Source organism: Nerophis ophidion, linkage group LG09, assembly GCF_033978795.1.
Source record: "Nerophis ophidion isolate RoL-2023_Sa linkage group LG09, RoL_Noph_v1.0, whole genome shotgun sequence".
Classification (NCBI taxonomy): Eukaryota; Metazoa; Chordata; class Actinopteri; order Syngnathiformes; family Syngnathidae; genus Nerophis; species Nerophis ophidion.
The window spans coordinates 7,366,566-7,384,266 of NC_084619.1; the positions used below are offsets into that span (position 1 = coordinate 7,366,566).

At 38.0% G+C, this 17,701-nt stretch overlaps 2 protein-coding genes across 8 annotated transcripts in view; one reads left to right on the forward strand and one right to left on the reverse strand.

The window, feature by feature from the left end:
- LOC133558963 (Kv channel-interacting protein 2-like) overlaps positions 1–6,853 on the forward strand; it is a 506,114-nt gene extending 499,261 nt beyond the window's left edge. For all 3 annotated transcript variants that reach the window (XM_061910180.1, XM_061910178.1, XM_061910179.1), the window contains one exon: positions 6,122–6,853. In XM_061910180.1, coding sequence (XP_061766164.1) covers positions 6,122–6,169 — 48 coding nt within the window. In that variant the 3' untranslated portion in view covers positions 6,170–6,853. The remainder of the gene's footprint in view (positions 1–6,121) is intronic.
- The window catches only part of LOC133558962 (cytochrome c oxidase assembly protein COX15 homolog), a 31,362-nt gene continuing 16,220 nt past the window's right edge, over positions 2,560–17,701 (reverse strand). Inside the window, exons 7-10 of one of the 5 annotated variants that reach the window (XM_061910176.1) lie at positions 16,937–17,091; positions 15,278–15,391; positions 15,029–15,208; positions 2,560–6,204 (exon numbers count right to left, since the gene is read on the reverse strand). In XM_061910176.1, the coding sequence (XP_061766160.1) occupies positions 15,077–15,208; positions 15,278–15,391; positions 16,937–17,091 (401 nt within the window). In that variant the 3' untranslated portion in view covers positions 2,560–6,204; positions 15,029–15,076. Of the gene's footprint in view, positions 6,908–9,821; positions 13,506–15,028; positions 15,209–15,277; positions 15,392–16,936; positions 17,092–17,701 lie in introns of those variants that run through there. The other 4 variants (XM_061910172.1, XM_061910174.1, XM_061910177.1 and 1 more) reach the window with 4 other exon arrangements.

Here is a 17,701-nt window from a genome sequence, read left to right on the forward strand (position 1 = left end):
AATACAAAGCAATACCATAACAATGCAATCCAATTCCAAAACCGAACCTGACCCAGCAACACTCAGAACTGCAATAAACAGAGCAATTGAGAGGAGACACAAACACCACACAGAACAAACCAAAAGTGGTGAAACAAAAATGAGTATCAACAACAGTATCAATATTAGTTATCATTTCAGCATAGCAGTGATTAACAATCACACTTGCATCGCATCTCATAAGCTTGACAACACACTGTGTCCAATGTTTTCACAAAGATAAAATAAGTCATATTTTTGGTTCGTTTAATAATTAAAACAAATTTACATTATTGCAATCAGTTGATAAAACATTGTCCTTTACAATAATAAAAGTTTTTTTTTTTAAATCTACTACTATGCTAGCATGTCAGCAGACTGGGGTAGATCCTGCTGAAATCTATGTATTGAATGAATACAGAATCGTTTTGAACCAGAAACATATCGTTTTTGAATCGAGACTCACGTTGGATCGAAAAAAATGGATATATAATCGAATCGTGACCCCAAGAATCGATATTGAATCGAATCGTGGGACACCCAAAGAGTCACAGCCCTAATACATATATATATATATATATATATATATATACATATATATATATATTTATACATACATATATATATATATATATATATATACATACAAATATATATATACATACATATATATATACATATATACATATATATATATATACATACATATATATATACATACATATATATATATATACATACAAATATATATATATACATACATATATATATATACATATATATATACATATATACATACATATATATATATACATACATATATATATATACATACAAATATATATATACATACATATATATATACATATATATATATATATATACATACATATATATATATATATCAAGAATTGGCATAAAATAAGAATACCAACTTGATACAAATAATGAATACTTTTAAACAGTGTTTCCGTGGGTCATTAAGAAGCATTAAATGTCATTAAATGGATTTTGCAAAAATGAAGGTTTTAAGTGGCATTAAAAGCAGGAAATACGATGTCCAGAAGCATTTTATTTTAAAAATCATACAATTGCAATTGGCAACAATTTAAAAAAAAAAACATCCACCTGATCCAGTTTTTCCAGATTTTGTAAAAAAAAAATTGCACTTCAAGAATTTCAGTATTTATTAAGGTGCAATTTTGCTAACCAATATTGAGTCATTTTTTGCAATATTTTGCATGCATTTAAAGGCCTACTGAAATGAGATGTTCTTATTTAAACGGGGATAGCAGGTCCATTCTATGTGTCATACTTGATCATTTCGCCATATTGCCATATTTTTGCTGGAAGGATTTAGTAGAGAACATCCACGATAAAGTTTGCAACTTTTGGTCGCTAATAAAAAAGCCTTGCCTTTACCGGAAGTAGCAGACGATGTGCGTGTGACGTCACGGGTTGTGGAGCTCACATTGTTTATAATCATACCCACAAGCAGCAAGTGCTATTCGGACCAAGAAAAGGCGACAGCTCCAGGCGGCGGCAGTGGGACCGTTCCAGATGTAATTAGACACATTTACTAGGATAATTCTGGAAGATCCCTTATCTGCTTATTGTTTTAATAGTGTTTTAGTGAGATTGTAAAGTCATACCTGAAAGTCGGATGGCTGCGGTGAACGCCAGTGTCTCTCGGAAAAGCCAATGGAGGAGCCAAGATCACAGCTGCCTTTTTTAGCTGCAGGAGGAGGTTGCATAATCCACTGAAGTGTCCGGTAAGAGCCGACTTAATATCACAATTTTCCCATCCAAAAACTTACTGGTTGACGTAGAGAAACTTGACTGTTCTGTGTTAAAACTTCACAACAAACAAAGAAACACCGGCTGTGTTTCGGTTGCTAAAGGCAGCTGCAATCCACCGCTTTCCACCAACAGCATTCTTCTTTGACGTCTCCATTATTAATTGAACAAATTGCAAAAGATTCAGCAACACAGATGTCCAAATTACTGTGTAATTATGCGATGAAAAATATGTCCCCTCCAACCCGAGGCGTCACAAACACGGGTCATCATTCCGCGACGTTTTCAGCAAGAAACTCCGCGGGAAATTTAAAATTGCAATTTAGTAAACTAAAAAGGCCGTATTGGCATGTGTTGCAATGTTAATATTTCATCATTGATATATAAACTATCAGACTGCGTGGTCGCTAGTACTGGGTTTCAGTAGGCCTTTAAGTAATTGGCCTTCCATTGGTTAAAAATACTACAGGAATGAAAAATATGATTATTGCATTTGAAAGGGTTATTGCATTGTTACGTATAATGATTTGGCACCAGTGTATGTAGACTTTTCAATATTATTATTGTCAAATGCTGACAATTTTGTCCGTGCAGACAATTGTATGCTTTTGACAATATATAATAAATATCTGCATTAGGACATCATGGGTATTCAAATTGTTTTAAGTTGCATTACATCAGATTTGTTGATACCTGCAGAAATCCAGTTAAAGATTTGCCTTTAAAAATGTTTGTGACATTGGATTTTCAGAGAAACAAACAAATCAGGATTTTATTCTTGCTCCACATTGTACATCCCACGTTTACTTTGCATCATTTTGTGTTTTGAGAAGATACAGCAAAGTAGATCCTCGATATTTCTAACTTAACCCCTCAAACCTCTTAAGCAGCTTCAGCCCCAAACAAAGATACCAAACATGAAATGTTTTTTTTATTTATTTTACCCCTTTGAAGGACTTTTGATCAAATGTCACAATTTTTACTTAGTATAAATGTGGATAACATGAGTGATTTTACTCATTTAAACGTGTGACATTAGCCGATCGAACGGCCTTTAAACGTTAAACGTTCTTTTAAACCATGCTACATGTCTGATATTTTGGTTTAGGGCTGAAATTGAGAAATTAACAGGAAAATAATCCAAAATGTTTATACAAAATTGACAGATTTTTACATCCTGGCTTTGAAGTCATTAAAATTGAATGTCCCCACAGAGTTAAATTAACATAAAATAATCGAATTATTTGCATGTTTAAGCAAATTATCCCTCAAATCTCTTAATCAGCTTCAGCCCCAAACAAAGATACCAAACATGAAATGTTGTTTTTTTTTTTTATTTTACCCCTTTGAAGGACTTTTGATCAAATGTCACAATTTTTACTTAGTATAAATGTGCATAACATGAGTGATTTTACTCATTAAGACGTGTGACATTAGCCGATCGAACGGCCTTTAAAACGTTGAACTTTTTTTTTTTAAACCATGCTACATGTCTGATATTTTGGTTTAGGACTGAAATTGAGAAATTAACAGGAAAGTAATCCAAAATGTTTATACAAAATTGACTGATTTTTACATCCTGGCTTTGAAGTCATTAAAATTGAATGTCCCCACAGAGTTAAATTAACATAAAATAATCTAATTATTTGCATGTTAAAGCAAATAATCCCTCAAATCTCTTAATCAGCTTCAGCCCCAAACAAAGATACCAAACATGAAATGTTTTTTTATTTTTATTTTACCCCTTTGATGGACTTTTGATCAAATGTCACAATTTTTACTTAGTATAATTGTGCATAACATGAGTGATTTTACTCATTAAGACGTGTGACATTAGCCGATCGAACGGCCTTTAAAACGTTGAACTTTATTTTTTAAACCATGCTACATGTCTGATATTTTGGTTTGGGACTAAAATTGAAAAATTAACAGGAAAATAATCCAAAATGTTTATACAAAATTGACAGATTTTTACATCCTGGCTTTGAAGTCATTAAAATTGAATGTCCCCACAGAGTTAAATTAACATAAAATAATCTAATTATTTGCATGTTAAAGCAAATAATCCCTCAAATCTCTTAATCAGCTTCAGTCCCAAACAAAGATACCAAACATGACATGTTTTTTTAATTTATTTTACCCCTTTGAAAGACTTTTGATCAAATGTCACAATTTTTACTTAGTATAAATGTGGATAACATGAGTGATTTTACTCATTAAGACGTGTGACATTAGCCGATCGAATGGCCTTTAAACGTTAAACGTTTTTTTAAACCATGCTACATGTCTGATATTTTGGTTTAGGACTGAAATTGAGAAATTAACAGGAAAGTGATCCAAAATGTTTATACAAAATTGACAGATTTTTACATCCTGGCTTTGAAGTCATTAAAATTGAATGTCCCCACAGAGTTAAACTAACATAAAATAATCTAACTATTTGCATGTTAAAGCAAATAATCCCTCAAATCTCTCAATCAGCTTCAGCCCCAAACAAAAAATACCAAACATGACATGTAGAGATGTCCGATAATATTGGCCGATACATGCTTTAAAATGTAGTATCGGAAATTATCGGTATCGGTTACAAAAAGTAAAATTTATGACTTTTTAAAACGCCGCTGTATGTTTTGGTACACGGACGTAGGGATAAGTACAGAGCACCAATTAACCTTAAAGGCACTCACTTAATATCTACGGCTTTACACACACACAAGTGAATGCAAGGCATAATTGGTCAACAGCCATACAGGTCACACTGAGGGTGGCCGTATAAACAACTTTAACATTGTTACAAATATGCGCCACACTGTGAAGCCACACCAAACAAGAATGAAAAACACATTTTGGGAGAACGTCCGCACCGTAACACAACATAAACACAACAGAACAAATACTCAGAAACCCTTGCAGCACTAACTCTTCCGGGACACTACAATATACACCCCCCGCTAAAACCCTCCCCCCACCTCAACCGCCTCATGCTCTCTCAGGGAGAGCCTGTCCCAAATACCAAGCTGGGGTTTGAGGCATTTAAAAAAAAAAAACGGACTTTGTGACTTCAATAATAAATATGGCAGTGCTATGTTTGCATTTTTTTCAATAACTTGAGTTGATTTATTTTGGAAAATCTTGTTACATTGTTTAATGCAGTGGTTCTCAAATGGGGGAACTTGAAGGTACGTCAAGGGGTACGTGAGATTTTTTTTTTTAAATATTCTATAAATAACCACAACTCAAAAATTAGTTATAAATATACTTATTGAATAATACTTCAACAAAATATGAATGTGAGATTTTTTGTGGACATGTTGCATAAATATTGATGTTAAAGATGTCTTTTTTTGTGAAAAAATGTTTAGAATTAAGTTGATGAATCCAGATGGATCTCTATTACACTTTAAGTTGATGATTACTTCTACGTGTAGAAATCTTTCTAATTGAATCACTTGTTTATTTTTCAACAAGTTTTTAGTTATTTTTATATCTTTTTTTTCCCAAATAGTTCAAGAAAGACCACTACAAATGAGCAATATTTTTGCACTGTTATACAATTTAATAAATCAGAAATTGATGACATAGTGCTGTATTTTACTTCTTTATCCCTTTTTTTTTTTTCAACCAAAAATGCTTTGCTCTGATTAGGGGGTACTTGAATTAAAAAAAAATTTTCACAGGGGGTACATCACTGAAAAAAGGTTGAGAACCACTGGTTTAATGCATCCGGCTGGGCATCACAACATAATTAGGCATAATAATGTGTTAATTCCACGACTGTATATATCGGTATCAGTTGATATCAGTTATTAAGAGTTGGACAATATCAGCAATAAAGCCATTATCGGACATCTCTAATGACATGTTGTTGTTTTTATTTCCCCCCTTTGGAAGACTGATGTTTTATGTGACAATTTTCAATTGGTTTACATTTGCATAACATAAGTGATTTTACTCATTTTAAACGTGTGCCATTAGTTGATCTAACAGCCTATAAACCAGTGAATATTAAAAAAAAAATGCTATATGTTTGATATTTTGGATTAGGTCTGAAATTGAGAAATTAACAACAAAAAATCCATAATCTTTATACAAAATTTACAAACTTGTATGTCCTGTTTGGATTTGAAATAATAAAAATTGAATATCCCCAGAGGGTTAAGTTAACTTAAACAAATCTGATTATTTGCATATTAAAGCAGAGCAAATAAATCTGGAGTGAATGCGGAACCACGAGTAAAAGAAGGTGAACATGATGTAAATGTGTAAGATCCACTTGGCTTCATACCGGACTGTCCTGTGTCTCCAGGATGAGAACATCATGCAGTCCATGCAGTTGTTTGACAACGTCATCTGAGGAAGAGGAGGACCAGGAAGGTGCTGGTCCGAGGACTGGGGGGGGGGTGGAAAGACACAGTTAGTGAGTGTGTGTTTGTGTGTGTGTGTGTGGACCTTCTCTGGATTCAAAGCGAGAGGGAAGCAAGAGCCCCGCCCCCGTGAAGCATCAGTGGCAGACTTCAGTGTGTGACAGAACACTGGGCAGAAGGCAAGCCCACACCACCCTCTCGTTTTCTTCCTCTTCCTCACGGACCTCTACTCTAGATCCATATGATCCTGATGCAGCCGGAAGGACGTTTCTGATGAACAAGCGGGAGGCTCAAACACATTTTCGGATGGGAACTGATTTCAGTGTCGCATGATGATGTCACTTATATCGTTATTTAGCGAGGCGCTCCGAAGTCTGCTTGTCCGTCTGCTGTTTCCTGGCCATCCACAGGTGCCTCGCCCTTTTGAGCGCGTGCATGTGCAACAGGAAAGGCCTTCGTCATGCATACAGAAGATTAGCCCCGCCCCTCCCCCATTCATGGGATTCTGGTAGGATCGTTGCCAACAAGTCCAAGTGGTTCTAGCTTTTAAAAGTAACCCTGAGTAGACTGCAGGCCGTGTTTGTCCACTTGTTGTCATCCCCAAAGTCATGTCGCTATAACAGGTTCTTCCACTTTTAGGAAAAAAAAAAAAAAGAAGTACAAATTCTATGAATTAGCAGGTTTTCGTAGGGTTGCGGACCAGCAGGGCTTCAAGGGAGGCGCAGCAGCTTGAGAAAAATAAAAAAACAAAATACAGCGTTACCTCTGGATTAGATTGTTTCTCGGTATACAACCTGTCTGTATGTATATATGTACAGTAGGGCAAAAAAGTATTTAGTCAGCCACCGATTGTGCAAGTTCTCCCACTTAAAATGATGATAGAGGTCTGTAATTTTCATCATAGGTACACTTCAACTGTGAGAGACAGAATGTGAAAGAAAAATACCGGAATTCACATTGTAGGAATTTTAAAGAATTTATTTGTAAATTATGGTGGAAAATAAGTATTTGGTCAACCACTCTCACTGTTGGAAGGAGGTTTTGGCTCAAAATCTCACGATACATGGCCCCATTCATTCTTTCCTTCACACGGATCAATCGTCCTGTCCCCTTAGCAGAAAAACAGCCCTAAAACATGATGTTTCCACCCCCATGCTTCACAGTAGGTATGGTGTTCTTGGGATGCAACTCAGTATTCTTCTTCCCCCAAACACGACGAGTTGAGTTTATACCAAAAAGTTGTGTTTTGGTTTCATCTGACCACATGACATTCTCCCATGTGAACTTTGGCAAATTTCAGACGGGCCTGGACATGCACTGGCTTAAGCAGGGGGACACGTCTGGCACTGCAGGATTTGATTCCCTGTCAGCATAGTGTGTTACTGACTGCAACCTTTGTTACTTTGGTCCCAGCTCTCTGTAGGGGATTTTTGCTCACCGTTCTCATGATCATTTTGACCCCACGGGATGAGATCTTGCGTGTAGCCCCAGATCGAGGGAGATTATCAGTGGTCTTGTATGTCTTCCATTTTCTGATAATTGCTCCCACAGTTGATTTTTTCACACCAAGCTGCTTGCCTGTTGTTGATTCACCCTTCCCAGTCGGGTGCAGGTCTACAATTCTTCTCCTGGTGTCCTTCGACAGCTCTTTGGTCTTGGCCATAGTGGAGTTTGGAGTCTGACTGTTTGAGGCTGTGTACAGGTGTCTTTTATACAGATAACGAGTTCAAACAAGTGTCATTAATACAGGTAACGAGTGGAGGACAGAAGAGCTTCTTAAAGAAGAAGTTACAGGTCTGTGAGAGCCAGAGATCTTCCTTGTTTGAAGTGACCAAATACTTATTTTCCACCATAATTTACAAGTAAAATTCTTTAAAATTCCTACAATGTGAATTCCTGGATTATTTTTTCACATTCTGTCTCTCACAGTTGAAGTGTACCTATGATGAAAATTACAGACCTCTGTCATCATTTTAAGTGGGAGAACTTGCACAATCGTTGGCTGACTAAATACTTTTATTGCCCCACTGTGTATATATATATATATATATATATATATATATATATATATATATATACACACACATCTATTGTGTATATGTATGTACAATACAGGCCATAAGTTTGGACACCCCTTCTCGTTCAATGCATTATCTTTATTTCCATGACTATTTACATTGTAGATTGTCACTGAAGGCATCAAAACTATGAATGAACACATGTGGAACAAAAAAAGGGAAAATAACTGAAAACATGTTTTATATTCTAGTTTCTTCAAAATAGCCACCCTTTGCTCTGATTACCGTTTTGCACACTCTTGGCATTCTCTTGATGAGCTTCAAGAGGTAGTCACCTGAAATGGTTTTCACTTCACAGGTGAACCTTATTAGGGTTAATTAGTGGAATTTATTGCTCTATCAATGGGGTTGGGACCATCAGTTGTGTTGTGAATAAGAAGGCGTGTCCAAACTTTTGGCCTGTATTGAAAAAATATAGATATATATCTGCTGTACAGTATGTGTGCTTGAGTCCCTTTTTTCAGGAACACTAATGCTAAAAACTTTATGACAGACCAGCTCAAAAAATGCAATATAATTAAATTTTTTTTTACTGAATAAGACACCCAGAATGTACATGAAATTAAAGACTGTGGGATATAGGATATAAACTATTAACGATACAACAATGAATATTAAAAACATATGAACGTCCCTCCTCTTTTACTTCTCACACCACCTCCTCGATTGACATTTTTTGCAATGAAGCGAAACGCAACAAACACGGCCAGATAAGAACAGCTACAATCTGATGTAATATCACTTTTCTGCAGAACTTTGTTGTACAAATGTGCTTCCGCGAGTGTCCCTGACGCTCACATTTTAGGCCGGCCGCTCTGGAAACACTCTGTAGAAACAAAGCCCGTCCACACTGCTCGGTGCCTGTCTGAGCAGCTGTGACGTAAATTACCATAACTCTTATATTCCTAAAAAGCTCGGATTCCAACCATTGAAATACTTTCTATAGTTTAGGACTGACGGTAATTTAAAAAAAAAACACTGCATATCATAATAGTGGCCAGTTTTGATGTAAAAGGTCTAAAAAAGTTATTTTAAAAACGTCTGGCCGTCCGTAATTTACCCAGGTTTTGTAAAGAGAATGCCACTATGAACAGTGTAAGAAGTGATCAAAACATCCTGTCTTTACTCATGAGCATTACCTTATAGCTAGAGATTGACTTAACCGTGATTTCCAACCATGGGAAGAAAGAAAGTGACTGTGAAGGACAGTGGTGTGAATAAGAAACAAATAGTATTCACCGAATTAAAGAAATAAATCATTAAAACCATGACCGAACACGACTTGGCGATGCAGTTCGAGGTAGACTGTATCGAATGAGTCAATAAAGCCAGCCAAGGATGTCAAAATAAAGTCAAAATGGCAGACATTTATCAATGGAAATATGGAAAAGCTGCTGATGGTGTGTTTGACCGAGAGGCAGCTGAAAGGAGGTACTGAAGAAGTCCACTTTCCAAGGTCAATGTTGTACGTTTTTATTACATTACCTCATGAAATTCCTGAGGTTGTTTGAAGTGCATTCTATTGTATTAAAAAAAATAATTCTAAATCTAATTTTACTTTAAAAAAAAAACATGTTACATGTTGGGGGAGGGGGAAAGCACAGATCGAATTGATTTTAATTCATTTGAATGGTTGGCGTTTTTCCAGCTGTGTACAGTGAAAGCTCCAAAGTCAAACGCCTCCACCCCCAAAAAAACAAAAATGGTGGGAGAAAAATGTACAAAAAAACTTCAATTCAAGTGTCCTTTTTACATGTGACAATAACCATAGTACAAGAAATGGAACTTACTCCAACGCCAGACTACTCAGTACAGTAGTACCAATACAAATGTATTAGTTTATTACACAAATACGCTTACAAACAGTACAGGCCTAAAGTTTGGACACCTTCTCATTCAATGCGTTTTCTTTATTTCCATGACTATTTTACATTGTAGATTGTCACTGAAGGCATCAAAACTATGACACCTGTAAAATGAAAACCATTTCAGGTGACTACCTCTTGAAACTCATCGAGTGTGCAAAGCAGCAATCAGAGCAAAGGGTGGCTATTTTGAAGAAACTTGAATACAAAACAGGTTTTCAGTTATTTCACCTTTTTAAGTACACAACTCCACATGTGTTCATTCACAGCTCTGATGCCTCCGGTGACAATCTACAATGTAAATAGTCGTGAAAATAAAGAAAACGCATTGAAATGAGAAGGTGTGTCCAAACATTTGACTTGTACTGTACATTACACAACAAAGCCATTTGAGCATAAAACATGCCATTAGGCGACAATATTAATTCCTGTTCCTTCACTACAGGAATTTGGGTGACCAGTTTTACTTTGTTATATTGAGTAAACGTAAAATGGTTGTATGATTGTAAACACTGTTACTTGCTACAAGGTATTCTGAAGAGTCTGAAACAATTGATTTCATGTTTCCTATGGGAATTAAGTCACTGACTATATTTGACTTTGGAGTTTTCACTTGTGTTTCTAAGCTTCTAAAGTAGGTTCCAACTGGCTCACACTTTCAAAACCCCTTAAATTAGCCTAAATCCATATTTGTGTGTATGTACTGGTAAAGATCCTATTTTCTCTTAACGCCAAAGAAGAGACATTCCGTCTATCATCTAAGAAAGAAATACTGTGTTTTAACTTGGCAAGGACCAATCAGAGACGTAATAAACCTTTTTCTTCACATCCTTTTTATTTATTCTACTTTTAATTCGAAGAGATTACATCAAAAAGCACAAAGAAATTGCATTTCCCCTAAAAAACTGAATACCCAGACAGCAATAATAACTTCTGTGAGAAAACACAATAAAATCATAATTATGGCTTCCGCCATGTGTACGTGTGATTGCTCCTTGCCACAAGTCAGACCTGTCTATTCCCCGCATGTAATCTGTCTAGAATATTGACAACTAACCTGTTGTACCGACTTCTGTTAGCCGAGCTTCTGAACTAGTTACATGACATATGGAAAATATGTATATTTTGTACAGAGATAATAAAAATCACAGTTACTATGCAAACTGACTGTGCATTATTTGTTTAAAGCAGGGGTAACATACACGCAACCCGTGGACCAATTGCAGCCCGCGAGACGTTATTTTGCGGCCCCTACCCCATTTTGAAAGTTCGTTAGTGCGGCCCGCAAGTTTTATATGAATGGTGCTTGACAGTGTTGTGTTATTTGGGTCCAAAATGGCTCTTCCAACGTTCTGGGTTGCCTACCCCTGCATTAGTGGAAAAGTGGCAAGTGAGTGAAAGAGACGAAAAACTTGCCATGGAGACGGGGATTTCCTTACGTGCCTGGCTGCAGTCACACCGCGACACCTGTCCGTCAGTAATAACAGTCCCTGATAACCTGGACCAATTCAAACCGTTATTTTTTTTTTTTTTTTATTGTTTGATTTGCATTGCCTCACAGGATGAACAATACATATATTTCTATATAACGCCGGAAAACACTCCGGGAGCCGTCACTTTTTTGTGCTCGCAATCCCGGTACTTGGACGGCTATTATCCGCCGACCGCCGTGTTGCTGTAGGGAGGAAAAGCGGAACGACACACATGGCGGAAAGAACATTATTCTCTGTGCGTCGCCTTAATACAAATATATTCCACAAGCCCAAACATGTCTTTTTCAAAGCCTGCAGTGAAGAGAAAGGTTCGTGATGAGCAAAGACAATTCCAGGAAAAGTGGGGGTTGCAATATTTCTTTGTTGAGCACAGCACTCCCGTCCAAAGGCAAAACCTAGTAACTCACTTCTAGCTGATTTTGAGAAAACAAAAGGAAAACCAATCTATCTTGATGCGGTCTTACAAAGATCTACAAAGTCATCAAACGTATAGATGTTTTCTTGAGCTTTCATTTTCTTGCCGATTGAGCCATGGATTGAATCTAGGATTGAATCATGGATTGAGTAGAATCTTTAAGTCTCACCTTAAAACTCATCTGTATACTCTAGCCTTTAAATAGACCTCCTTTTTAGACCAGTTGATCTGCCGCTTCTTTTCTTTCTCCTATGTCCCCTCCTCCCTGGTGGAGGGGGTCCGGTCCGATGACCATGGATGAAGTACTGGCTGTCCAGAGTCGAGACCCAGGATGGACCGCTCGTCAGGACCCAGGATGGACCTGTGTATCGGTTGGGGACATCTCTACGCTGCTGATCCGCCTCCGTTTGAGATGGTTTCCTGTGGACGGGACTCTCGCTGCTGTCTTGGATCCACTTGAACTGAACTCTCGCGGCTGTGTTGGAGCCACTATGGATTGAAGTTTCACAGTATCATGTTAGACCCGCTCGACATCCATTGCTTTCGGTCCCCTAGAGGGGGGGTTGCCCACATCTGAGGTCCTCTCCAAGGTTTCTCATAGTCAGCATTGTCACTGGCGTCCCACTGGATGTGAATTCTCCCTGCCCACTGGGTGTGAGTTTTCCTTGCCCTTTTGTGGGCTCTTCCGAGGATGTTGTAGTCGTAATGATTTGTGCAGTCCTTTGAGACATTTGTGATTTGGGGCTATATAAATAAACATTGATTGATTGATTGAATCTGCTCTCATGAACGTGTGCCCTTTCTCCAGATATTTTATCACAATCTCGGGTGGGCCCCATTCTGCGTTTGCACATTGGGCAAGAGCCGTTTACAGCGTCCAGTTTTTATTTTGACCTCCACAGTTATCTGCCCAAAAGAGTATGCAAGGGGAAGAATCAAGAACAATACATTTAATGAAGGTGCTTGCAACGTCCTGGGCCAATCTTCCAAATATCCCCTGGTGCCATGATATCACATAATCAGGTTGACCGTCGGCCCCCATTCGTGCAAATGTCTCATTAAAGACAATAAGGCGACTGACAATGAAGCTCCGATCGGTCCCTTGAGATACGAGGTTTTTCTGTTGTATCTACTAGGTTGCTAGGTCCTGCCACGCGCGTAACAGCTTACTTACGGAACAAATTACAATATCGCATACACTAATGTAAAGCATATCACCTAGGAACTCCAAAATTATTATCAGCTCAGTTTTGACCAAAATTGAATTACTGGGTTTTGCCTTTGGACGGGAGAGCACCACCCCGACGTGTCTTATTTGCACAGAGAAAGTTGCGGTGCACAAGGGATACAATTTGTAACATCATTATACAACTAGACATGCTGAGGAGTAGGCAACATTTTTTTTTTTAACAAATCTTTTCTTGCGGCCCAGACTCTGCATTCAGTGGCCTCCAGGTGAATTGAGTTTGAGACCCCTGGTTTAAAGGCATAAAAGGATTATTACTGCTCAATATGTTGGTAAGAATTGGTTCATAACTTAAAGGGGAACATTATCACAATTTCAAAAGGGTTAAAAACAATAAACATCAGTTCCCAGTGGCTTCTTGTATTTTTTTTCAAAATTTTACCGGTCTCGGAATATCCCTAAATAAAGCTTTAAAGTGCCTTATTTTCGCTCTCTGTGAAGACACTGGCCATTTCCCTGTGACGTCATACAGTGCTGCCAATGTAAACAAACAATGGAAATACCACAGCAAGATATAGTGACATTAGCTCGGATTTCAGCGACTTAAGCGATTCAACAGATTACGCATGTATTGAAATAGATGGTTGGAGTATGAAAGTATTGAAGAAGAAACTGAAGCTATTGAGCGAATCCATAGCCATAGCATGGCCGAATAGCTGCGTTAGCATCGCCGGTAAAATGTGCGGACCAAACGATCAGGACTTTCGCATCTTGTGACACTGGAGCAACTTAAATCCGTCGATTAGTGTTTTTTTCGCATTAAATGTGGGTGGAAGGAAACGTAAAATAGTTGCAAATGCATCTACAGGTTATCCATACATTTCTGTGCCATGTCTGCTTTAGCACCGCCGGTAAATAGCATGTTAGCATCGATTAGCGTAGCATGTTAGCATCGATTAGCTGGCAGTCAACATCAACAAAACTCACCTTTGTGATTTCGTTGACTATCGTTGCAAATGCATCTGCAGGTTATCCATACATCTCTGTGCCATGTCTGTTTTAGCACCGCCGGTAAATAGCATGTTAGCATCGATTAGCGTAGCATGTTAGCATCGATTAGCTGGCAGTCAACATCAACAAAACTCACCTTTCTGATTTCGTTGACTATCGTTGCAAATGCATCTGCAGGTTATCCATACATCTCTGTGCCATGTCTGCCTTAGCATCGCAGGTAAAATGTGGAGACACTCCTGCACATACAATGGGGGTCTGGCGGCAGATTTCTTGCCACTTTCGCATCTCCGGGCCAGTGGTGCAACTTGAATCCCTCCCTGTTAGTGTTGTTACACCGTCCGACAACACACCGTCGAGGCATGATGTCTCCAAGGTTCCAAAAAATAGTCAAAAAAACGGAAAATAACAGAGCTGAGACCCGGTGTTTGTAATGTGTTGAAAATGAAAATGGCGGGTGTGTTACCTCGGCGACGTCACATCCTGACGTCATCGCCTCCAGCGCGATAAACATAAAGGCGTTTAATTCGCCAAAATTCACCCATTTAGAGTTCGGAAATCGGTTAAAAAAATAGATGGTTTTTTTCTGCACCATCAAGGTATATATTGACGCTTACATAGGTCTGGTGATAAAGTTCCCCTTTAAATATACTTTTTTTTTTTTTACAGTAATATTCAGTTCAGCTTAAAGGCAGAATGGAGTTTTGAGTGAGTGTTTTATTAGTCTAAAAAACAAAAAATGCTGTTTGATGCCTTAGTTCAAAATAGGCTTTGAATTTGTGCGTAGAGCTGCGTTCTCACCGGTGGTGCGACATCCTCTGGCTCCACATGGATGAAACATGTCCATCGTTATTTGGGCATCTTCCTGAGCTCGGCCAGAACCCAGATGGCCAGCGATAGAAGTGCCACGGATCCAGACTGGTGGGTCGCTGCGAGCGGAGTGGGCACGTACAGTAACAAGGTGCTGATCCCCAGTGCCACCTGAGGAAGGAAGCAGGACAGTTCCAAGTTTGTTTACATGCAGCGCACCAGACTTATGTGCACAATTACCTGTCCGTAAGCCATTGCTGCCAGGAGGCTGATGGCTATCTTAGCTCTCCTGGGCAGCACCATCCTTCTGGAGAACAGATAGAGCCCAGTGATGGCGGTCAAAGAGGTGACTGCCTGGAAAAAGATAAAGATTGGATTGTCTTTTTGGATTTACCGTATCTTCCTGACTGGAGGCCGATACTTTTTTCGTACGCTTTGACTCTGTGGCTTATATCAATCAATCAATCAATCAATGTTTATTTATATAGCCCTAAATCACAAATGTCTCAAAGGACTGTACAAACCACTACGACTACGACATCCTCGGAAGAACCCCCGTTATAAAACGGTGCGGCTAATTTATGGATTTCTTTTTGGATTTACCGTATTTTCCTGACTGTAGGCCGCCACTTTTTTCATACGCTTTGAACTCTGTGGCTTATAAAACTGTGCGGCTAATTTAGGGATTTTTCTTTAACGGCCATAGGGATTTGTATTCAACAAATAGTTTTTATAAAACTCACAGAGACACTGAAAAGGTGTTAATTTGTGCTATGGCGCCATCTTTTGGACAAGTTCAGTCACTGCATGTGCTGTGGGTTGAACGTCTTTAGCAGTTGTGTCAAACTTACAGCGCTCAGGCCTGAACAGGTTTATTCAACCCGCAAGATCAGATTGCTATATATAAAAATTAGCTGCATTTTTTACTGAAAGAAACTGCTGTTGTAAATGTGTTCACTTGGTTGTCGCAATAGCAATTCAAGTGTGACCCACATCACACATGACAGTGTTTAAAGATGACGTGTCCGCTGACTGGATTGGCTGCCGCTACTTCAATCAGCGCAGGTGCAAGCAATCAGCTGGTCCTGTTGTGCATGAAAATATTGATGCACAATACCTTCTCTCATTGGAAATTATCCAATCAACGGATAAAATAACGAATTGGTAAGATGCAAAGGTTTAAGTAAACATGACCCATCTTTTTAGTTTGAGTTCCGTACAGTGCTTGCAATTGGTTGAATGCACGATGTGCACACTGAACTCCATTGTAAAGAAAAAAAAGTTCTACATTTGTTTTATGTTCTATTTTATTTTAAGCTTAAATCTACCATGTTCACATTGGTTAAGTGTGTAGTTATGTTACCTTGATCTCAACTCTGGCGTCATTTTGATAACTGTTTTGTTTATTACACAATGGTAATATTTGAATAATTTGTTGTGGCATTTTACCAACACTCGATTTCTTTTCCCAACAATTTTTTTCCTCAGACTCAACTAACTTTAAGTGTTTGCCAAGAAGATTATTTTCAAAAAACAATCTGAAGTTGTCTATATTTTTAAGTTTTAATGCAAATACTTTACCGGAGTGGCCCAAATGGGAAGGTTTTCTTCCACGTGGCTCCTGAGCTAAAATAAGTTTGACACCCTTAGTCTACAGTACTTCCTTCTGTTTAGTGCCTTGAACCGGAAGTACAAGTGTCGTTCTCATTTCACAACCTATATATCTGCAGCTTATAGTCCGGTGAGGCTGATATTTGGAAAAATGTTTTAATTCTTCTGAAATTTTGTTTGGGAAATATGGTATTCTAGAGCTAGATCTGGAAAAAAAGTGTTCCAGAGGACTCAGGTGACGCCCAAACATGTGACTAATTCCTGTCCCAGCATGTCTTTGCGACCTACCAAGATCCTGTGGTCAAACTGAACAGTTGTAGGGTTTTCAAAGACGTTCTTCAGTGTGGGAGAAAAGGCCAGCAGGTCGTCTGGGATCCAGCGTTCTCCCATTTTAGGGAACGAGTTGTACACCAGGCCAGCGTCCAATCCAGCCACAAAAGCGCCTGCAACAAATATGGTCGGGGTTCTGTACTCAGCTTCATATACTGTTTATGAGCATCACATGGCAGAAATTTCTGAAAGTAAATAACCACTAAATGACCATTACACAGCGTCTGTTTTATGATGGTTAACACTTAAGGATTTAAAAATAATAATTTTAACCGCTGTAAAACTCCAAACGGTTGGTATTAAAATAAACATTTTGAAAAAAAACATGATTGATAACTGCACTTTGATAAACTCACTGACTGACTGGCAGCAGCTTGTTAGCTTGAATGCTAACATAAAAACAAGAGACAAAGTCTATCCCCATTAAAGGGGAACTGCACTTTTTGGGGAATTTTGCATAACGTTCACAATTATTGTGAAAGACATGACGGATGGATTTTTTTAATGCATTTAAATATTAAACAAGCGTAAGTAAAAGTATGCTTTATTCCGCCCATAAAATATATTAAATAACCATTCAAAAAGCACCAACAAGCCTCCATTTACATTCCGTAACTTGAATATTAACCAGCTATTAGAAATAGTTAGTATCAGTGCTAACAAAGACATAACAATACATAACAACACTGTGTACATTTTTTTTATAATTTGACATGATTGATT